This window comes from Phodopus roborovskii, unplaced genomic scaffold, assembly GCF_943737965.1.
Source record: "Phodopus roborovskii unplaced genomic scaffold, PHOROB, whole genome shotgun sequence".
In the NCBI taxonomy this organism is placed as follows: domain Eukaryota; kingdom Metazoa; phylum Chordata; class Mammalia; order Rodentia; family Cricetidae; genus Phodopus; species Phodopus roborovskii.
In genome coordinates, this window is record NW_026126418.1 from 31,149,875 (window position 1) to 31,174,339 (window position 24,465).

General features: G+C 47.1%; 1 protein-coding gene across 1 annotated transcript in view; it reads left to right on the top strand.

Annotated features, from left to right (window-relative positions):
- Positions 1 to 7,823, top strand: part of Chn1 (chimerin 1) — a 144,626-nt gene extending 136,803 nt beyond the window's left edge. The window contains 3 exon segments of the mRNA XM_051184459.1: positions 499 to 636; positions 5,483 to 5,588; positions 6,953 to 7,823. Of these exon segments, the coding sequence (XP_051040416.1) occupies positions 499 to 636; positions 5,483 to 5,588; positions 6,953 to 7,124 (416 nt within the window). The 3' untranslated portion in view covers positions 7,125 to 7,823.
- The last annotated feature ends 16,642 nt before the right edge of the window (positions 7,824 to 24,465 follow it).

Below are 24,465 nucleotides of genomic sequence, written 5' to 3' on the forward strand. Positions count from 1 at the left end.
CTCTCTCTCTCTCTCTCTCTCTCTCTCTCTCTCTCTCTCTCTCTCTCTGTGTGTGTGTGTGTGTGTGTGTGTGTGACACACACACACACACACACACACACACACAGCTGAGCAAGGAAAACTAAGTAGCTTAAGAAGAGAAAAAGTACTTGCTGTTGTACCAAAGTGGGTCACTAACATAGATTATGTTTCATGCTGAATTTGATCTAAGAAACTAGGGTGTTGGTTGCTAGTAATAAAAATACATTTTTTTATTTTATTTTAAAATAAAAATCACTTAACTCTCAAGTAAAAACATCACAGCATACACTTGCCCAGTCCCAAACTCTAAACATCTCAACAAGCTTTTATATAGTTATAATAAAATACTTAATTAATTTAAATACAACCTAAAGTGTTGCCTATCTTTAAAATATCATCATGCACAAATCACATTATAATGATACTGGCTGTGAATTCAATGTTTTGTTTTTTGTTTTGTTTTGTTTTTTTAAAAAGATGGTGAAAAGGCAGATATTTCTGTGAACATGTATGAAGATATCAACATTATCACTGGTGCACTAAAACTGTACTTCAGGGATCTGCCAATTCCTCTCATCACGTATGATGCCTACCCCAAGTTCATAGAGTCTGCCAGTAAGTATGAGCATGTGACCCTCCCACCCCACAAGCTGCCTCTCCTCCATAGCCACTCCTCCTGTGGTGCGTCCCCTGCAGCTCTCTCCAAGGTCTGGTCCATGTGTCTGTAAGCACTTCTACTTTCCTAGCCCAGGTTATCCATGCCTTCTACCCTGAGAAGGTTTTGTACTGCACTACTTTTCCAAAATAATCTGTACCAGTGCTGCTTGGGCATGAGTCAGTATTCAGTAAGATAAATCAAATGCCAGAGCAAGGCTGCTGTCTTGTTTAGTCCAGCAAACGTTCCTGTCTGCTGTCTTGTTTGGTCCAGCAAACGTTCCTGTCAGTATCGGTACTTACCCGGAACACCCAGAGCTTCCGAGTTCACAAACAATCTCTAGCCTGTCAGTTATGTCCCCAAGAACACAGCTCTACATCACAGAAGACTTTGTTTTGTTTTCAGAAGTGGGAAACTGGACTCAGGCCTCAACACTCCTCAGCCAAAAGTTTGGATTTTGTTTTTTAAAATTGAGAAGAAAATGGCACATTTGCAACATCACACCCTTTAAAAAAGGGAAATCTTAACAGACGTTAGGTGTTGGCATCACTTTTTTTTTTTTTTTTTTTAAAGAAAAGCTAGTCTATTTTGTCGTTTTGCTTCTGTCTTTAAACCCACATGCCCACCATCTGAATAATGACATCTCTCCCTTGGAAACACAGTGATTCCTCTGCTTTGCTCCTTCACTTGGACTGTCACAAAGCAGTGACATCCTTTGTTCTGAATGTGGTTTCTCCTTGAGGGCTTTTGTTGACCTTCGATGGCTAGTTTCCTGGAGCTGTGATTTCTCCTGAATCAGTGAGGGAGATCTCAGTACAGCATGAGGAACCCTGATGAGAAGTTAGAAAACAAGGTTGGTTCCTGGCCTTCCTTGGGGAGTAACTGCTCCCATCTTAGTTAGGATGGACTCAGTGCTCCTCAGTTGCCTGGGGAGTTTGCAGGCAGTCCTCAGCTGATTGACCCCAGACTGGAAAGCATGTCCCCTGCGGAGGGCACTTACCTATGTAGCACAGCCCGTGGTATGTGACAGTAGCTGGGCAGGTGGTTCTTCCTATTACTGTGCAGCTTGAGATCAGAATGAACTTGCCTCTGTGCATGTGAGCCAGGACAGGACAGCACAGCAGTGACTCACACAGGCTGATTCAGAACCACACACCCTACCTGCTAACACCCAAGCCTCTTGTCGGATTCTGAGGCCTTGGGCCCCACATTCTTATGACCTCACCTTCTTTCCCCATCCCACCTTTACTGCCCAGGAAAATCTTTCCCTTTGTTTTTCTTCCAAACCTTTTGCCATTGCTGTGGAATTTGTTTCCAGAAGCTTTGCTATGTGAAATCAGCAAACCCTCCTTTCCCCCAAATGGAGAGAAATAAAAGCCTCCTTTATAATGTAAACTAGTAACTGATTTCTGTGACACCCAAACCCCTGGCACCCTTCCTGTGGCTCATGTAAATATTTGATGCTGGTGGCTGTGAAACTTAGTGTCCTTTCCCTATAGCCTGCTTCTTGCTTTAGGGGTGTAGGCTCAAGTGTACCTCAAAATGCACAGAAGGGAGATCAAAGGCCTTGACAGTTACAGAGATGTGCCTGAGGTGCCTGCCCAACATGCTTGTCCTCTCATTGAGGCCCTGCTCTCTCACTCCGTACCCTGCGTACCCTGCGTGGCTTCTTCCGAAACCAGGAGAAGACGCCCTTAAAGTGATGGGCAGGGTTAAATTATACCTCCTAATGGCGTTAACTCTAGGCCTTTTAGAAACATCTCTCAGTCTCTACCCACCAGAAATCTCTGGCATTGTTTTGCTCTCACAACAGAAGTCATAGTTTATGTTGAAGCTTTTTTTCCTGCAAAAGCTGGTAGAGCTGTGTTGTGAATAGCTTTTCTTGAAGTCCCAATGTGACTGCTGAAGTGAGAGGCTGAGGGCAGGAAAAGGGATGCTAGTGTAGGGGGGGCAGATTGCCTTCCTCTGCAGGCTGCACAGCCTCCGCAAAACCTGAAGTGCAATGCACTCCCCTCCAAAGTTCCCTGAGCTCCCAGTCTGCCACCCCTTCCTCTTTCCTCTGTTCCTGGCGGAGACTCTGTCGCTCTAGAACAGAGGCCCAGAGCCATGCCTTCCTACAGCATCCTGTCAGAGAGCCAGCATCTTCGAGTACCCTCTGGCCATGATGGAAACCATGTGGGGACTGTCCCCAGCTCAGGAGTCTGAGAACTGTCTTCCCTAAGTGTGCAGCCTCAGTTGAACCCAGCATAGAGAACTTCCTGGGTCTCCTCCACTCCACAGCTTGGTAATCCGTGTACTTCAGGGAAGTTTTACTCTCCTGTGGAACGCCTCTGTAGAGAATTGGCAATACACGCTTACTTCCTAGCTCTCTGTCCACACTTTCCAAAGCCCTCTCCTGACCCTGCTCCCACCCTCAGCCAGGCATTCCTCCTTTCATTACATTCCCACCCAGGCCTCGTTCCCATCATGGGGCAGGTGGTAGCCATGACTTGGTTTCTTCACTGTGCTGACATCCACCCCTTCAGGATGTGATTAGCACCTCATTCGGTAGAAAGAACTGCCCTCCACACACCTACCATGCATACTCACACACACACAAATAAATGCACAAATAAATGAACATCAGGTTATAGCCAGTCTTCATTCATACCCTTGCTGTTTCTCTCCATAAACCTTCAGGGTTGACCACAGCTGACATGAGGAAAACTGTTTTCCTTTCTGATCTGACTTCAGCCCTTCATTCGCCTCTGCAGCCGGATCTGCTCCGCTGCCCCTCAGTCTTAGCAGCATAGCCCCCTCAGGACATTACAAGCTCAGCTTGGACCGTCTTCCCTCCTCATCTCCTTCACTCCTCTCAGGCTTTACTGTAGACCTTTGCCTCACGTCGACGTCGACGTTGTTCCTGACTTAAAATCAAGCGCCCAGCAGTGTGTCCCTGGCTCAGCCTCACAGCACCTGCTGCATTCCTGTGCACTGTAGGCTACGACCTCAGCACCTGCTGTCAGCCTCCAGGAGGAGCCACGCGCCCCTGAGCCAGCATGCCAGAGCTGTGGGCAGCTTCCCACTGTCTCACGATTCTCCCGGTCAAGATTAACCGTAGAAGTTAAAAAGAAAAAGCTGCTTTTAATTTCTGAAATCATGTAGTTTCAGATTAATTTAGCCCTGTGCTAAGAGCTAGCTTTCTGTGGTAAACAGACTTTTCTTCTCTTTATTCTAGAAATTCAATTACTGAGTTTCAATGTCTGAGAAAATAGCTGTGTTATGAACATATACACTTTAAAGTCCCCACGGTTTGGAATTCATGCATTATCTTTCATGGCAAAAAGCAAAGAACGCATTCTTTGTTAGCAAGAGATGAAGCAGGAATTGATGAAGCTTTGGACTAAAGCTGTAAAGCAGTCAAAGTTTCTTTTGAACTAATAGCTTCAGTCACTAGTCATGTTCTGAGACTCATCTAGCCTGTTCTGCTGAGTCAAAACTCAGCCTTTACTGAACCTGGTATACCCAGTATGCACAGTATACCCAGTATATCCAGTATACACAGTATATACAGTAAACACAGTATATGCAGCATACACAGTACACATGGTATATCCAGTATGCACAGGATACCCAGTATATACAGTATACCCAGTAAACACAATATATACAGTATACACAGTATCACAGTATATACACTATACACAGTATATACAGTACACATTGTCATTGCGTGGGGGCTGTGGATATAGGAGAGAGCCCAGAGTTTCAGCCTTCTATCCTAAACATTGACTCCTGGGCAGAGAGACTCCCCCCAGCATTTCCAGGCTGCTGTTATGATTAGGACTCCTCAGTGTTAGGTCCTGTTGTGGCTGGCCCAAGGCCTGGCATTTAAGGCAGTCCTTGTAACCAGAGTGAGAACATGATTACTTTTTCAAGAGCACAGAATTGCAACCGCTTTGGCTGTTTATGTTACAGGTGTGATTGATAGACGGAGCAGAGTTCTAACAGTAGCGGGCTGGGCTATGAGCCCTCAGGGCAGATCTCAGCTGCCCAGATCTTCTCTTCATGGTGGACTCCTTGGAAGAGCCCTTTCTCCCAGGATGCCACCATGGCATGGCACACTTACAATTAACTGCCTGCTGTGTGTTTTTCAGAACATGTTCTAAGAAATGGAGAGTCCTCGTGCTTTGAAGGGAGACTTCATTTTGTTCTATAACACACAGCATAATAAATATAGCAAGCAAATGTTAGATGATACATTTCTTGGAAAGATAGAGGGCTGGGGTATTCCTCAGTGGTAGAGTGCTTGGCTGGTACTTATGACGTGTGGGTTCTGCCCATACCACTACAAAGATAAACAATATCACTTAAAAAAGAAAAAAACATTATCAATAAGATTTTTCCAGAAGTCCCAAGAGGCAGTGGGCTAGCTTGTCTTGTATACTACAGGGTTTGTTTTTTTTTTTTTTAAATATTCTGGCAGTACGTATGTCTATAATGTTCTCAGATGGACTCATTAGAGTGCACAAGGCTTTATTTGTGTGTCTACATGTATCTGGATTTGTTACAGTTACCTTCTGAATATCTAGTGTGTCTGTTTTCCTCAGTTGCCAGACCATAAGACCCTCAAGTGTGTGTGGGGGCGGGGGGACACTGAACCCTGTTACCACACTGAAGCTAAGTTGGCCTTAGTCAGCTGCTTTTTTGGTTATGAGCAAGGTTCAGTGAGATGCCGTTTTCGCTTGCTTTACGAAAGCACCGTGGGAGAGTATTCCTAGGCAGTCACATCAGTTTTCTGCTAGTGCGTCCTCCTTGCTGTTGTAGAAATCATGGACCCTGATGAGCAGCTGGAGACCCTTCATGAAGCACTTCGACTGCTGCCGCCTGCCCACTGCGAAACCCTCCGGTACCTCATGGCTCATCTAAAGAGGCAAGTGCCGCTCGTACCTCACTGCTGCAGTACAGCCACATTTCAGGGATAAAACTAAGCAAAAGGTGAAAGAAGGGACACGTTCTCCCGAGTGAATGCGTAGGCGCATAGCAGCATTGTCTTGTGAGAAACTGCGTTAGTTGGGAAAGGGTGCTAAAAATAATATGCACAGCAGTACCACATGCCAGCCTCACCCTGACGTCCATGCCTTGTAGTTCTAGGGCCTGTTTGTGAGGATGCTAGTGCTCTCCAGACATTGGTGTGCATTTTATAGAGGGGAACAGGGTTGCTGCTGTCAGTTTGTGAGGCAACGCACTGTTCTGAGCTTATCGCTCCAATCTTGGTGTAGCATTTTAGACTATTAACTACTATTACCAACATTGGACAGTGTTGTGGGAATACTTTCAGTTATAAGTTAAGCTGTTTTATGATTGATGGTGATCAGTCTCTAACAAAAATTTCACAGTTATATTATGTCCGTGGATTTGGGGCCTCAAACTCTAAAATCAATTAGAAACAAAAATTCTATATGCCCCAAAGCATGCATCATCCAAATGCACGTGATATTGCTGTCACTCGTGGATACCTGCTCCTTTTTTCTCTCCTCCTCCTTCTAGTCTTCAGCGTTTGAGACAGTGTCTTGTTATATAGAGCTGGCTAACCTGTAACTTACTGTATGGCCAGGTCCATCTCCACCTCACAGAGATCTGCCTGCCTCGGCCCTGTAGTCCTGGGATTAAAGGTGTGAACCACCATGCCCAGCTCTTTCCCTCTTTAAAGGCACTGTGAGTTAGAACTTACTTTGAGCATGCTCACAACAAATGCCGTTTGCAATTTAAAGCTTGCTTCATAGATGGCTTTATTGGCATGTTCCGTAATAAACTAGCGCTCTCTAAGACGGTCTGTGCTGATGCTGTCCGGTAACAGGAAGAGAGGCAGACCCTGGCGCTGTCCTCACTGTGAGCCACTCTTCCTGCTCTCACAGCTGCTGTCCTAGACACTCAGGTTTCACTTTACAGAAAGACCCAAGAGCAGCCGAGAGCCAAAGGAAAGGGAGGACGGACCTCTTCCTCCTCCACCTCCTCCATGTTTGGAAATAATGTCTGACAAGGAGAGTCCACAAATATCTGAACCCAAATGGTCCAGATGTGAGCCCAGCAATCACCAGACTTTACATTCTTTATCAGCATAACCTACTTCAAAAGAAGTCACATTCCTTGACGTTTCCGAGAAGCACAGAACAATAACTTGGAGAGCTGGCCAGTGGACACAAGCCTTGATGTGGCTCTGGTTTCATTTGGGTTTCAGACTTGATGAAGAGCCTGCATCACTGACGTCTTCTGTGTTGCGCTTGTGTCTTTCAGGGTGACCCTTCATGAGAAGGAGAACCTGATGAGTGCAGAGAACCTTGGGATCGTGTTTGGGCCAACCCTCATGAGGTCCCCAGAACTAGACCCGATGGCTGCCCTGAATGACATACGCTATCAGAGACTGGTGGTTGAGCTGCTGATCAAAAACGAAGACATTTTATTTTAGAGCTTTGATTTGAGGGGGGAAAAGTGTTTTACAGATGAAGGAATGTTTTCTAGTAATTTAATTAGCTTCACTAGCTGAATTGTTTCTTGTTAGAGGTTTGGCCAAATACCCAGATTAAAATGAAGGAAATTCCTGTCACTCCTATAGCACCACTCAGCTGTCCTTGTAAAACAGTGAACACACGCTTTCCAGTTCTGGTAATCCTGGGTGTTTATCATGTTAAGAGAAACTCAAGCTACTGCATGATTACCCCTGTTTGGTGAGGAAACCCCACATCAAGGAATCACAGACCTGTACCTGCACCGCCTCTCTGTCCTGGGTTGTCTGTGGTTGTCACCCAGCATGCTTCCCAGAGTAAACTGTCATGACTTTGCTTTTGGGGTCCACGCCATTGGCTTCTGATGCTTGTGCACACTCGCACACACGCAAGCACTGCCTGGCTACTGTGTCACCATCACTGTTCCATATGCCAACTCCACAGACAGTTCCTTTCCAGCTTCTCTCTCTTCTTCTCTACCATAGTGCTTTCTCTTCGGCAAAAGCAAGATGTGTTTTCAGACCTGTCACTTCAGTAAGTTATCCTATCAATAAAAATGCACACAGCATCTTCTGTTCAATTTTTGGTTTTCAGCTGTAAAGTTATATTTTTACCTGGCATGCAGTTATTAATTTATTAAATTTGGCTTTTAGAAATCAAAACTATTCATAGCTTTTTTTTTCTTGTCATGGGGAGAATAGTTAGAAAATTGTATTTGGCATTTGTTTAACATAAGTTGCTTCCCTTTCCCTGCCTATTGGTCACTGAGGTATTGTGTTAACCTCCTAAAATAACCTCGACTGCCTAGAATCAACATACACTCATTGGATTTATTTTTTTCTTCTCCTATTACTCTGGCAGAAATCTGTAATGTTTCTCCACTTTAGGGGCAGTTTAGATTCATAAGGTGAAGAGGGCTTCCGGAAAGGGTGACTTCTGCTGAGTACCTGCCTGGCTTGTCTGGGACAGCTAGGGTGGTGTGCATGAGCTTGACACACCGCTGAAGTTAAAGGCAGCTGATCAGACAGAGAGGAGGTCTGCACTGGATGCCAGGAGCCTGAGATCTGTCCTGGGACTGCCACCAATCAGTCATGTGGCTTTGAGCAGGCAACCATCTTGTTCTGTCTCTTGGACTGTTAAATGAGCTCCTACCTAGAACTGAAGTTCCATCCTGCTTTAAACAATAAAGCAAAACTTGTGTGGTGGTTCACACCTGCAATCCCGGCACTTGGGAGGATGAGTTCAGGGCCAGCAAACACTCAGTGAAACAGCTGCACACAGCAGTGTGCTGAGGTCCTACATACTGAGGAGGCTGAAGGAAGAGCATTTGTGTTCAAGGGTTCAAGACCAGCCCAGGCAACATGGAGAACCTGGCTCAAAATAAAAGGTGAAAATGAAATGCATTTCTTAGCTATGAAGTCTGCCTCAAAACAATGGGAACTGATGGAAATGCAAGGCTTTTCTAACCCCATACTTTCTCCCCTAGGCTACAGTGGGTAATGGTTAGTTTGCCTTTCGGTACTGTTTACATTGAGGGAAGTACGGATATTCAGGGATATTTCATCACAGCTGTCTTTTTAACCAGTGTCCGATGGAAAAAACAAAACAAAACAAAAAAAGTCACCATGCTGAGCAGTATGGAACGGAGCACACAGATTGGTTAAGTATAAAGATTTGACTTATGGAACATCAATCATCTTCAGAATGGAAGCAAATCACAGGGCGGGGGTCAGCTCAATGCTCTTTGTCTACCATGTGTTCAGATTTTGAGTAACTACACTGAAAAAAAAATGATAAAACAAATTACAACCATGAAGTTCATTCACATTCAATCATATCTCATAGATCAGGGCCTGTTATTTATAGGACCTAACTGTAGCGGGCAAGACTCAAACTTCCAGGAATCCTCCTGCCTTCTAAGTGCTGGGATTATAGGTATGAGTCATATGCCAGACCTCACAATACCTTTTTATTACTCTAAATGAACAGATCCAGTTTTCCCTGATTGCCCAATTTTTGTGAGTGATTGAAGTATTATTGTGGTTAGAGGCATACCGACTGTTTGTATGGTTTAAGGAGGAGGTGGGTCCAGCATTGGAAAGTTCCCAGCTCCCCTAGGCCCTGGGAACCTGAACTTCGTTCAGGTAAAATGAAGTCTGAAATAAAAATGGCAGTACTTAGGTCAAGGTGCTTTTTGCCTGCTCCCAACATTATCTTTTAAATCAGACACTCTATATTACATGTGGTTGTTGTGGCTTAATATATGGATGGGTCCTCAGTAATTTATTTGGAATTTTCCAAAGTGTTACATTTGCCAATTACATCCTACACCGTAATTTGAGATGGTCCTCTGGTCCTGGTTTTTCCTATAAACTGGAAGATGGGTGAGGCTTTAACTACTAGAGATGGGGACTCAGTGTGGCTTGCACAGACTTCCTGTGTCAGCCTCCTGAGTAGCTGGGACTGCGAACATGCAGCACGTGGGCAGCCACAGGAAACTTGTGAAACTACATCATCTTTCCAGACCTTCACCCTAAAAACTTCCACTGAACTGGTGTAGGTGCTGGCGATCCCTGGGGTTTGTTGTTTACTTTGTGTACATGGGTGTTCTGCCTGCATGAATGTCTGTGTGCATGGGTGCCTGGTGCCTGTGGAGGCCAGAAGACAGCATTGGCTCCCCTTGAACTGGAGTTACAGATGGTTGTGAGCTACTGTGTGGGTGCTGGGAATTAAACCCAAGTCCTCTGCAAGAACCGCCAATGTTCTTATCCACTGAGCCCTCTCTCCAGCCCTCCAGATCTTCTGTTCCAAGAAGCCTCAAATGCACCCTTTTTGTCATGTTTCAGGATTGTTAACCTGACTCCTCCAGGAGCCACAGCTCTGTCTCTCTCAGTTACACCAAGTGTCACCAAGCAACATTATCCTTCAAATAAGGCACTCTATTACATGTGGTTGCTGTAGCACCAGGGGAGATTTTCACTGGGTAGAGCCTCAGAGCCCCAAGGCCTGTGTCTCCATCCTATAGCCCAGGATACAGAAACACCCCGGCCCTGTGAGTATATGACTGAGGAAAGGGCAGCAGGTGAAGACACAGCTCTGAGAAGGGACAGTCAGGGCTAGAGAGCCAAGGCTGGAGCTGGGCCAGAGCCTTTATCAGGTTCAAGTCAAGCACTTACCAGTAGAATAATGTCCTAGGCTGTGGACAAAGACATTAATCCCTGGTTCCCACCTAGCCCTATTGATTTAGTGTAAGAACGCTGGCTTGATTGCAGGGGTTAGGGCGTTGCCTGTGGATTGCTTTGGCATCTCAGAGGGGAGTCCTTTGTGCTCTCTAGGTATTGGCTAGGTGTGGGATGGCAATCTCTCCAAGACATGGAGAACACAGAAGATAAAGTTTTAATCAGTGCAAAGTCCTTGCTTTTCTCCAAAGTCACTCCCCTGCTTCTGACCCATGTCTGACTCTGCCCTCAATACATTCTCATTCACTCTTGATTTTAAATTGCCCAACTCAATAAATTATAAACTGGGTACTAAGTCAGAAAAAAGGAGCAAGACTTCATCAAACTTTATAGAGATCAGAATGAACCACATAAACATTTTCTTATTAATTAAAGCCCTTTATTAGGAAACTAAGGAGGATCCCTAGAAACCACAGGACATTTTTACGTAACAGGAATGAATCTCAAGGCTCTGATACCACAACAGTGGTTTGTGTTAGAGGTGATCAGTAACTTCAGAATTCTTCATTCTCTGGATGAGACTATGAATTGTTCTGAGAGCTATCTGGTGGAACTCACAAACTGGTATCCAAAGACTTGCTTGCCAAGTGAGTCAGTGTATCTTCTGCCCTTGTCACAGGGTTGTGTATGGGTCACTGCATACTCAGAAAGTGCTTTGGATTAAGATCCCCTGCAAATTGACCTATTAAATTACAAGGAAGGAGGAAGGGAGGGAAGAAAGGAAAGAAGAAGACAAAGACAGCCTGGTCTGGGTTGCTGCAGACAGATTCCTTCTCTCTTCCCCCTCCTCTCTGTCTTGCCACTAGCTTCCCAGGTTTCATAGTTAGCCATCTGCGGAGGACGCTAGAGTCTTTCACATTGCAAACTCACACTGTTTCAGGTCTGAGTATGGGTTATAGAAAGAACACGTGCCTATACCATGTGAAGCGCCATTTTGTTCTTGTTCTAGCTTTAGGATGGGGAGAAGCAAAGGGTTGTGGGAAGTCATTCCGGAGAGTTTTCACAAGCAAGAAAGCCCTATGCCTAACACACACACATCAACCACTCCACAGTTGGGTGACAAGGAGCCTACCAATGACCCAGAAAGAGCCCTACTTGGCTATTGCCTGAGGTATAGAGAGATGTGCCCACCACCAAGTACTTCCTTTCCCCTCCAAAACCTGATCAAACACAAGGTAATATAGGTGGTAGAGAAAGCCCATGGGATCTACCAGCAATACTGCTATCTCTTCCTGTTACGTGTTTCCCGTGCTGGAATCTGGGTCCAAGCAAAGGCAAGCCCCAAACACACATCCTCAGCTAAGGGTTTCTGTGCTGTTACAGGGAAAGGCTACAGCTTGGGACTGGAGACCAAGCTTGCTGATTATAAACACTGCACTGTGGGCTAGAGGAGGAGAGCACCACCGACCAGCCCTGAATTACCCAAATTGAGGCCTGTGTTTCTTACCCACAACCAACAGAGCTGCCCTGTGGTCAGCAGGGGAGGGTGGCCACAAGGATGTCAGCCACTCCCACGGCAAAGAGAAGCCTCAGTGAGGGTTAGCAGCCTGCTTCTAGGCTGATGGTGGTGCTGGCCGTGTTCCCTGCAAGGAAGGGTTTGTTCCAAAAAGATCAAAGGGGAAACAGCCAGCGCAAACTCAAGGGGTCGGAAGATCTGTTCAAGGGAGCGAAGCATTAGGATGGAGTTAGTGTCCCTGGAGTTACTAAGCCTGAGCCCAAGCCCTGGCAGCCCCAACAAGCTAGTTTCAGCACCCATCCTCAATAGGCAAGTAAAAGACGACTGAATAGTGAGCAACAGAAAAGGGAGGCCAAGCCTACGTGGCCACACTGGGAAGGAGAAAAAAGAGGTCCAAGTCCATCTCCAGGGCCCTGATGAGATTCCGTTCTAAACGACGGAATCTGTGTGCGTAACAGAGCAGTCTAGGTCAAGGTGTGGCACGGCCCATCATCTGGACTCCAGTCTCTCCTGCTGGGTGGTCTGAAAGTTGTGAGCACTGTATGAAATCTTCCAGGAGACAGGTTCCTTTTCTGACTAGCACTAGGTTTCTGCCTTGCCTTCCCCCAGCAAGGGATTCCTGGGGAAATTCCAATTCCGTAGGGTGCCTGTCTGATAGCCAGAGTGTGTCTCGGATGTCTTCATTCCTGCCAGGCAGTTGTACCATCTTTGGGCTTGCTTGTTTTGCTGTATCAAAGACTGACCCTAGGCTGCCTGCAGATGGGCTAGCTCTCTACCACTAGCTACAGCCCCACCCTCCTCCTCACCCTCCCCCTCACCATCATCCTCTTCCTCCACCTCCTCCTTATCCTCCTCCTCCTCTTCACTTTTTGAGCCAAGGGATCACTAAGTTTCTCCAAGTGGCACTGAGCTTATTTATTCTACAGACCTGTTTTTAAGATGTGCTTCAGGCTTTGACCTTTCTGGGATCACATATCTGCACCACCAAGTTTGGCTAGCACTGGGCTCAACCAAATGGAGACCGCCAGGCTCTTGTATTCTCGAAGGAGCCCGGTGTTCCAGTGGGTAGCACGTGGCAGCTCTAACCCCTTCCCACACGTTACCCCACACTCGGGTGTGTGAGCCCAGTACCTGGCTTCCCTCTCTAAATCAAACTAGGAAACAAAGTGGGAAAGTAAAATGGATTTTATGATAGTTTGAACCAAGCTGGAAGAGATCGGCCTACAGCCATCATGTAATTTAAGGGTAACTTTGTGACAAAGTCTAGAGCACGTAAATTTATGGATAGACTAATGGGTCCCTTTCTGGGGGAAGAAGACGTGTGAACCAGGTTGTCTGCTCTCTCTGTTACAAACACTTTTTAATTATTTTTTCTTTAATTCAAGTCCAACTGAGGAAAATGAGGTCTTCAACATCCCCTAGTTTTGAAAGAGAAAAGAATTTCTGCTTCTTTGGTGATAATGATCGTACCCATTCAGGGCCTGGAAGAATCCTTCCTGTTTTGTTTGTTTGTTTGTTTGTTTGTTTTCCTTTTGATGTAACTCCTTCCCTCTTAAACTTGCTGATTTTCAAGGGGAAAGATGATGATCTGGTCACAGAAGGGAGGGGTTCAAGGGTCTCTCTTTAAAGTAACCCCATCTTGTCAGGGCTTCAGCAGAGAATGGAAGCATGCACTTGTCCCAGAATCCTGAGCCCTAAGGGGCTGTAAAAAGGGCAGTGGCTTATCTAAATCTCACAGACTTCCAGGAGGCACTCACCCTTCTCATTAGTGGCCCTCCCCACACAACACTTGGAGACTGGCGAGGCCCCAGAGGCAGCCCACCGTGTGGGTGCTGTCATCCGTGTGCCGCTAGGAAGAGCTGATGCGCAAGCCAAGCCTTGCCAACGGGTGGGTGACCTGGCAGAGCTGTATGCTTGGTCGAAGTAAAATCCGGTTGCCATGGGGATGAGAGGTTCTGTGCTCACACTGTTTGAGAAGCAAATTTTCCATTGAGTATGTGTCTCACACTCAATCCTTCATTTTTAAAATATTTGTTCTTTCTTCTCAAGAAGCATCAAGGGTGGGTTCAACATTAAAAGACAAGTAAATTATGCAGGCCTGGAGGCTTCAGCTATAATCCCAGCTGCTCAGTAAACTGAGGCAGGAGGATCCAAACTGTCAAAGCTCTTCATCCCCCACCAGCCCTGCCCTTCCCACTGCTACCCTCAACTGTGATCTACCTTAAAGTCAAAATCATTAGTGATAACTTTGCTCTCGATTAGAGGCCCCTAGTGCTAATCGCCTCCCCAGAAGCAGCTGTGCATGGTGCCTGCCACCCTCCAGGGGGGCTCACCGTCCCAGACCTCTGCACAGCCCCCTTCCCAACTCGAGGGGCTAAGAGAGTTTGGATGCACTGAACTGTTCCTGTCTTTTAGTTTAGGGTTTTGTTTCTTCCCTGGTGGGTGGAGTCAAGGCCTCACCAGACTACAGAGTAAGTTCAAAGCCAACCAAGGCAATTTAACTGATGTCTCAAATAAAAAAGTGGGTTAGGGGGGTAAGAGGTTGGGTGGGTTGGGAGTGGCCTGCAGGTGCAGCTCAATGGTAGAGTGTTCAAGGTAATAGATTCAATCTCCAATACAGAACAGAAAGATAAGGAAGGAGGGAGGGGGGAGGAAAGATTATAAGAGTTCATTTCCCAAGGGGCATGTCTTTAGATATGTAGGGATTAGTATAGGTAGGAGAAGACAAAGTAGGTGTCCCCAAAAGATCCTAGCCCTTAGGCATCTCTGTGACATAATCAGGACTTGATCCAAGAGCCAGAAGGAGGCCCAGGACAGGGACAGTATCTCTTCCTCCAAATGTCTACAAAGGAAAGCTACCCTGTTTCCATCTTCCCTGCTGTTCTGTAGGAAACTCCATGGTCCTGGCCCCTCTCCTCTGTCCACACATGCAGGAGCAGCATTCTGACTGCCTCTGGCATTTTTATAAACAGACTCTTGCTACTAGCAAAGCTGACCTAGAGCTCACAATTGCCATTAGTGCTACACTAGAAATGCAGACACATTGTGTCTACCCAGCAAGTACCTTGATTTCATTTGCTGCAGTTTACCAAGTAATCCCAATTTTCTTGGATAGGTAACCATTGTCAATCACAGGTTCTTACATTCCTTTTTTTTTTTTTTTTTTTGCATAAACATTTTTATTTATTATTCTGGGATTTCACCTCATGCACCCCAATCACACCTACCTCCCGGTCCTCCCAGGCCCACCTCCTACCCTTGGGAACCCTCAAAGGAAGGAGGAGGGAGTAGAGGAAGAAAGGAAGGAAGGAAGGGAGAAAGGGAGAGGGAAGGAAAGGAAAGAAGGGAGGAAGGAAGGAAGAGAGCCCACAATTGTGTTGCCCATACACTCACTGGTGCATGATCAAACTCCCTATAGCCAGCCCCTTAGAGGAAACTGAGTCCTTCCCCACCTGCACCCCCACCTGAAGGCATCAATTATGGAGAGTTACATTTCAGCATCCTTATCACAATTTTTAAGCGTTCTCTTTGATGGCTTTCTGGCTAGACGTTGTCACAGAAGTCTTCTGTGTCCCTCTTTCTCAGCTGTGAATCTTCACTCTTCCATACAGCTGCAAAAGTAGCTTTTCTTGCCCTTCACAGTTGGCAGGAGCATGAACCACTGACACCCACATGGCCTTTGGTGGTTACATGGCCCACAGATATCAATGTGGCTTCAGGTGGCAGCACAGACCACAGACAGCCACATGACTTTTGGTGATAACATAGGCCATGGACATCAACACAACCTCTGCCTGCTGCGGGACCACGGACATCCATATGAACCTCTGGCTTCAACACAGCCTGGGGGAGCAGACCACAGTTAGCAACATGGCCTCCAGAGGCAGCATGGACCTTAGGGGTCTTTCAAGGAGGTTCATTTCAGAAAACAAATCATTCTTCATCTCGGACATCCTGTTGTTTCTCGGAGCAAGGGCAATCGTGTGTCTGGGCAGCATGTTTGGAAGCTGTCTGTGCAAGCTGCAGGCTGCTGCATACCATCCTGTAGGCTCTACTCCACAATGGAATGCTCCCCTGCCCACTTCAGCAGAGGACTATTGCAGAAACTCACCCCGATACCCTGCTTTTGCCCAGTCACGGTGATGTTGTGGCTGGGCAGGGCATCTGGGGACAAACTCTGTGAGAGCTCCTGCTCACATCTCTCTTCAACCTTTGTGCTTGTAGCCTATGGTAGCACAGCTGCCCTACACTCTCCATTTCCCAGGAGGGCAAGCTGCAGGGACTGCAGCCTCAGCAGCTTCATGTTAGCGGGCCTAGGACCTCCCTTTTCAGTAATGACATGTTTCCAAGGGAGCTCTAGAATGCTGCACATACACATCTCCCTGTCATCAGTGCTGGGAGCCCATAGCTTACCGGGCATGACCTTTGTGTGTGCAGCCTGCTGGCTGAGAGAGACGTGCTGCTGTCTGTTGCCTCTGTTCCACCGCCTTTCCAAATTCATGACTCCACTTTTAAAAAGCATCTTCCCATAAGACTTTCCTTTTCCCTTTTATTGTTTTTCTTTTTATTTGTTCTGAAGCTGTTGCATTCCTTGCAGACTTCTTTTCTGTCACCACATCACCTCTCAGAGCCTCCATGGGTCTCTCAGACTCCTCAGAAGTGATGCCATCAGCTGTCGCCATCTTTGTTTTCCTCCAGGTTCTTATATTCCAATCTTAATTGGTGATATTAACTCTCAGATCATGTATTACACTTTGCAAAATGGCTACAGAAGCGTTACAGAGACTACAGAGTTCAAAGAGATCTCAGTGGAGCCAGGGGCAAGGCTGCTACACACATAAGGCACACAGGATCGTTGCAGTTGTGCAGACCAGATGTTAAAGAACCCCTGGAGAAGTGCTGAAGGCATGCAGGACAGCAATAGGAGCAAGCTGACCGGAGGTGCAGGGCCAGGGCCAGATGTATTGAGAGTGAGTTGGTAACTGTCAAGGGCCAGGACCACATTGAGCTGAAACTCTGAGGACAGTTTGGAATCCCCTGCCTACTGGTTCTTTCTGCACTGGGTGTTTGGATGATAGGTCAATGGGGCCATACAGTCCACAATGCTAAGTGTTGTCTATTATCAACAGATAGATAGATAGATAGATGATAGATAGATAGATAGATAGATAGATAGATAGATAGATAGATATTTCTGTCAAAAGTGCTAGGATTGTAGGCCTGTACCACCATGTCTAGATGTCATCCTTTTTATGGAACTCAGGTAGGGAGGGGTGTTGTCTCCTACATTGGTCTGGTATGTCCAGTAATCCTGGGGACCTGGCTTGTCCAACATGGTTTTAATATGCTCATATGAGCATATATTCACAATCTACTTTAATAACTCTGTAGGTAATACCTTTCTACTTACAGCAAAAGCGTATTTATCAAGTTTGTGGCCAGCAAGCCCCAAGGATGCTCATATATTTTCCACCTCCCAGCCTCTCCGCAGCACTGGGTTATAAGCACATGAACAACTGTGACCAGTTTTTTATGTGGGTTCTGGAGATTTGAACTCATGCTTGTACAGTAAGCACTCTTACACACTGAGCTATCTCCCCAGCCCATCTCTTTATTAATACTGTATGGTTATGAATGATGCTACCACTGTGAACACCACTGGATCTGTTTAAGACCACTCTCTATTTCTTGGCTATGCCCCCAGAAGAAGAGTTTCTGGATCGTGTTCTAGCTAGTTCTATGTTTAACTTTTTGAGGAGCTGCCAACCTATTCCCTAAGCAAGCCCCTGTGGAGACTTGATGGAGATGGTTTTATAATGCAATTTGGCAGTAAGCATAATTGTATCTATTTTTTAATTCTCTCATATTTACCCATTTTTCTCTGAGGGTTTCTACAAGTCCTTTTAATTCATGTTGCTATTATCTGTTTAACTATAACATACATGAGGGCAGTTCTGAATTGAGAATCCATTAATTGATTAACCTGTAGTAGCAACAAGGCTGGGGAGTGCCAGTTCATCCTCCCATTTTCTAAATCCTCTTGAACCACACTGTGGGTCCAACAAAAATTAATGCCAGCTGCTCATTTGTGGAGACCTTCATCATCCTCTTCACCCTCCACCAATTTACACCCCGTATGCCCCCACCCACCCCTGGAGCTTATGCAGACCCCACATACTGGACACCACAAGCTCCTCAAGGCTGCGGTGGTGCTGGAAGCTTCTGCCATTGGTGTTGACTTTCAGTCATTCCTAATGATGTCTCTTCCCTGTGCATACATCACAGTTTCTGGTACAAGGCTAAGCATGGAATCTTCAGGGCCCTCACTAATATTTTCATTATGAATATGAAATATATTCAGAGAAACACATGGAGGCTAGAAATGTGGCCTTTATAGGCCTCCAGGTGAGAGTACTTGCCTAGCACAGGCAAGATCCTGGATTTAAACTTTAACCCCACAAATAAATATATAATACATGTAAACTAAGCAGTTTAATGAATAATTATAAAGCAAACATCCTTGTCACACTGTTGTAATTTAGGGAAAGCAGTACACAAGAGAAAGACGCCATGCGACAGGGTTCAAACAGTGGGTTGGGGTTTTTGTTGTTGTTGCTGTTGTTTTTAATTAGGAAAAGGAATCATAAAAGGGGGGAAAGGAACAGGGAGACTGGCCTCCAGGGATGGGAGCAGCAGGAGAGAGGAACACACAGAAATGGAGAGAAAGAGAGGAGATGGAAGGTGGACAGGGCCCTTCTAAAAGGGAACATGGTGAATGTGCACAGGTGGTGCCCTTAGTGGCTGCAGCTGAGGGCGTATCCTCTCAGGACCCCAAGGACAGGCCAGTACAGATGCCTGAACACTAACAACCACCACCATGTTAAAGAGAACACTGTCCAGGACTCTTCATCCACCCTGGGAAACCATGACCATTTCTGCCCCTCCCCTCTCCGATGGTGTAGTTTATTCTGAACCCTATCATTTCTCCCTAGTGTTTCCCTTTGAAGCATGCATCTCTGAAGATATGGTTTGGTTTTGCTTGGTTTGAAGTTCACAGTAAGAGAACAATGCTATCTTCTTTTGCATTTGCTTTGTCCACTCAACTGCATGTCTGTGAGGGTCATCCATGTCATTGCACGTGACTGTCATTAGCTGGCATTCACAGACAGATAGCAAAACTCCTCAGTCTGTTTAGGGAATATATGCTACAGTTGTTGCTAGGCCTTGGGTTAGAGCCAGGTGAGGAGTACTTGGAGCAAAAAAAAAAAAAAAAAAAAAAAAAAAAGGAAGTCCTATGATCACTCTCACAGGTATCTACCATGACAGCATTGCCGGGGGGGGGGGGGCAGGGGCTGTGTGTGTGTGTGTGTGTGTGTGTGTGTGTGTGTTTCAGCATGGCATGCATGGATGCTGGCCTGTTTTTCAGAGTAGCCATGATGGCTTCACACCTGCCTCAGGTAAAAGAGTGCCTGCTGTTCTCTGCCTCTCCGATACCTGGAAAACATTGCAAATCCTGTGCTTTCTACAGGAGCCACAGACATTCCACTGCCTTGATCTTGTAACCTCCAAACCCTTGGATATCTGTCTACACAGGGTAGACAGTCAGGCAGCGACCAGGACACATTGCTGTCCCTACTGAAACTGTGAACTCAACTCCAGTTACAAGCCTGGCCAGCCAGTCATAAATATGCTTCGAAGGCTCAGGATAACACCGGCTCTGAGTTTCAATGGCACCCAGGTGTTCCCCAAAATTTTCCTCACTGCTTCCTACTAGTGAGGCACACACTCAGCTATGTTTGTAGTGGTTACATGACCAGGGCCAAAGTCACAGGACTGGGCCTACCAGCCAAGACATTCCCTTCTGCTAGGCCAGCCTTCCTCAGCAACAAAGCAGGGGGACACGAGAGAGGTGCTGTAATCACATAAAAATCCATCAATACCTTCTGCTTGGAAAAGATATGTATGTGTGTGTACCTTATTACATGAGGGTAAGTGCAAGGAAAAGCCCAAGCGAAATCACTTCAGATTCCACCACCTGGAAACAAACATCTCACCAATGTCACTCTAGATACCTGTCAGTGCAAATATGCAGACAGGGAGGTAGATGTGGATGACATGATGCTGGAGTAGACATGCAAGTTATTGGCAACAGCTGGGAAAAAATCCTATTGTACACATCATCTTAAAATCAAAAAAAAAAAAAAATGCATTTCCTTAAAGGCTAGTATCTGTTTCCTTCCTCAGAATGCAGGAGCCTGGAGATCACAAAATACAGACCTAAATCTAAATCAAGATGGCCTCCTGTGACCAGAATATTCCCAATAATGTATCCACTTGTGTGCCTGTCTGTACATGATCTGTCTCCCCCTCCCCAAAAGCCATACCTTGAAGCCTTCTTATCCAGTGTGCCTGCACTTGGAGACATGAAGTAACTAATGTTAAATGAGGTCACAGGGCCCTAATGCAAACAAACCAATGTCCTCAGAAGAAGGAAAAAAATAACCAAAGCTTGCTTGTCACGGAGGAATGACTACGGCTACAGAGTGGAAAGGAGGACATCTGCAGGCAGAGGAGGATGGAACTCTACAGAAACTAGGCCCACAGGCACACCGACCCTGCGCCTGCACCGTCCTGGTCACCCAGTTTGTAGGAGTTGGTTATGGCAGCTTAGGCATGCCGATCCTGCATTGCAGTGTCTTCGACACACCTTTATCATAGCAGCAGAGCTGTGTCCCACTTCACTCACTGGCAGTGCCGTCTCCAGATCCTTAGCTGGCCACTCAAACCCACACAGCCTCCTGTCTCCACCCACTCAGGCCGCAGTTATAATTACATCTCAGGCTGCTCCACCAGAGCCAAAAGGCGGCAGCAGTTACTGCCTCACTTGCAGCACGGCCAGGGGAACGGTTAGCTTCTCACTGGTGGTGAATGGAGATGTGCACCTGAAGTCAAAGGTCCCAGAAAGCTGGCTATTGTGGCGGGTGAGAGCACTCTGCATGGCTCAGCCTACAGAAAAGACCCAGGGCAACAGTTGTCATAGTAATTAACACTACAGGCAGAATTTTAGCATCGGGACAATACATTGGTCCTCAGCTGAGCTGGATTTCTCAGATGGCCTCAGCCTCTGACACATACAGGTCACAGCTGACAGCGCTGGTGACAGGACACTCCAAGCTGCATGTTCTGTCTAGGCCCAAGCCATGTCTTCATGGACCTACCCTCTTCCTCCTGAGGTAGTGTCTATGCAGTCCTTACTTAGGTACATACCCAAGCCTCCATGTCCACTGGCCCTGCCAACCAAGGATTCAATAGACGTGGAAGAGAAACTTTAAGATTCAGAAAAAGCAAAACTCGAACTATCCATTCACAAAGGACCATGAGGCACCTTGTGGATGAAGCAAAGCAAAGCCGAAACTGTTGTAGTCTCCCTCCCAGTGTCTCCCACACACTAAGCTTCACCAGTGCCTGTCGTTTGAAGCTCATCCCTGTGGACTCTGATTGGAGGACTTTGATGCTGGACCTTTGAGCTACCTTGGGACTAAACAAGTCTCTTTCCTGAACAAGACAATACAGCAGCTGTTTACATGGCACTTGCATTAGGTATTATACAGAAGTCAGAGATTTCAACAGCACAGGAATGTGCATGTGTGCACACATGCATGTGTGCATGTGAAGTTATACACAACCATCATTTTGGTGTCCGATGGAGGAGGAGAGGTCCTGGAACTGGTCCCCTGCAGATACCAAGGGACTGAATGGTGCATAGTGTGCATAGTAGCCCTGAAAGGTACTTAGTAAGCAGTGTCTGAAGGAGAGGTGCTCTCAGGCATGTTCAACCTGAATAGGGGGACCAGGAGACTGGATCCCTGAAGAGAAACCTCTGCAGGACACTGGGGAAAGCCCTTTTGTAAAGAAAGTGAAAGCTCATGGAGGTACACTGGGGGTGGGGGTTTGCACCCTGAAAAAGATGTTCATTGACTGCAAGTCAAGAACTCATCGCCCCAGGCATCTCTCAGAGTTCAGGCTGTGGCTCAAAGTAAGGACAGAGACTCCAAAGTAAGACTGTAATGTCTGCCTGGTTCAGACCGGACACTGTCTGGTATGTATGGTACCTAATGACGGTAAGTGAACCAGAAGTTGACATAGGTACCTGACTTCCATAGCTGCAGCATGAGACAAAACACATTGTTCAAGTCAACTCAAGGAGTCTGCTCCCCTGATCATCTCTTAGGCTGCCAGAACCAACCCAGCTACCAGGAGCACAGGAGGTGGGTGCTTTACATTCAGATGCTCGCAAGGCTGGGGCCAAGACTCTGTATCGTCTCCTGATGCTCTGGAGAGGTTAGGCTGCATCTGACTGATGCTGGCTTTCCTTTACCTTCCCCAGGCCCTAAGCCCCCACTGACACCAGTTTTCCTGGATTCCCCCTCTTCCCCAAGACCCTGATGTGATCCCTCATTCCCAAGCACCCTATCCCCACTTACTGATGTCCCCTATTGCCAACTCCATCCCAAGAACTGTCCCCACAGCAATCCCTCCATAATTCACTGGTCAAACTGTACTGGGAGGAGGAAGCTGTTCCTTCCTAAATAGGACTGTATTTCGCACAGCATCCTTCTAAAGCAACACTGAACCAAAACCTGGAAGCTGCCTGCTCAAGCCTGAATGCAGGGTTGTGCTTGGGGCATGCAAGCTGTGAGAGCCATGGTTCATTTGTGTCTGGTCTATCTGTTCTCTCCGCAGGTGCTGGTGGTGGGGAGTGAAGGAAGGCGGTGCCTCCGCATTCCGGCTCTGGTCCTGCTCTGTGGGGGCGGAGCAAGCTGGCTCGCCTCAGCCCTGCAGCAGCACCAGCTGGTGAGCTCGCCAGATCTTTCTCTACCCCCACAGCACCTCCTCCTCTCACCTAAAATGGAAGGAGAGAGGGGGAGGAAGGGCTGATTTTTCTCCTGGGCTGAATTTATCCCAACTACATGCAGACTGGCTGCGGAAGCCTGGGGAAGATAAACAAAGAAGGCTTGTTAGGATTTTTCAGAACTCTCTTGGTGTTTCTCAGCCCCCTCGTTTTCTTCCTACCTTCCTGCAAGAAGAGCTGTGCCTGATTCCTGCAGCTCAAAGTGCATCTGAGGGGCGCTCAGGGCTCGAGGCTGCCCACCTGTTTTCAAGCATCCTTAGACACACACACCCTCCAACCTCCCCCTCCCCCGCACTAAGTTGTGTTTCAGTTTGATGGGTGCCTGTCATTCTCTAACAGTTCTCAAGGTGGCCTTCCCTGATGTGGCTCTAGCTCTCTGTTAGGTTTTAGATGTGTTGGTTCAGGAAGACACAGGGACAAATTACTGGGGACTAAGACTTTATTTGTTAATGTCAAGGACAGAGAGATGGGGATGGGCATCAGCTTGGCAGGACCTTGGAGGATAGTTCAGGCCCTCACACCTGAGAGATGCAGCGTGATCAGGTCTCTGGAGAGAATCGGAGAGCTGTTTCTTAGACCTTTTGAGGATGGAGGAGGTTCAGAGAAGGTGCCTGCAGCCAGGCATCCTGACCCCAAGGCAGGGGACAGGGGAAAGGGCAGGGAACCGGATGCAGCAACCTTTGGTGCATGCCCACTTCCTGTGTGAGCTGTCGGGACTGGTGCCCATGTCCCAGTACTGCCAAGGTAAGGTAGAAGAGGCCCTGGCTAACATGCGTGGGTAGGCCCTCAGCGAGCTCCTGAACTTTCTCTAGGGTGACAGTATGTCTCCTATGTCTGGTGTTCTCCATTCCCCAGGGCCTTTGTGGGAGAGAAATACAGATGGCAACCGCCAGCAGGAATCAAGGGAAGTGGAGAAGTTGGATATTCACCACGGAGCACACTAGGCTTGGACCAAGAAACAGGCTACGGTCCAGAAAGGAAAGTCTTGGAAGGTCGAGACACCATCTTGTTCAGCCTTCACTGTAGCCTCCTCAACAATAGGCTGTTGGGTATTCTCCATTGGAGGGTAGTAGATTCCTCCGGTCATGAGGAATTGAGCCGGGGTGTACTGGCTAATAGCCCCTAACCAAAAAGAATGCCCAGATGTCTAAAACAACCTCAGTCAAACAACGCACACACACACGCGCGCGCGCATACACACACACACACACACACACACACACACACACACACACACACACACGAGCTGTAGCTTCCTGGTAGCTACCTATGTATATATATGTACATGACCCCCAAGCCCCTCTAACTGCACTGAACTCGTGGCTGGAGGGTGTTTATTGCCTTGCTGTGTGAGGCACAGGCCACTGAGGGGCACCTGGGTCTGAGTGGGGAGACATAGGTGTGGCATGCAGGAGCCAGGAGGACTGCTGCAAACAGCAACCGCAACAGTTATGAGCTCATAGTGGCCTGGCACTCTGGATGACTGTGCCCAACTGTGGCCAAGGCCCGAGGCTCAGTCCCCAGGCTTCCCTGTGCCTCACACAGGCCTCAACCTTACATCAACCTTGCGTAGCCCTTTCCTGCTGACACCGGCCGTTTCCGTTTCTGCTGCTGCTCATGGCTGACTTCCAAAGACATTGCATCGGATGATCCTACCCACTCTCCTCTCTTTTTCTTTTTCTGAGATACGGTGTCAC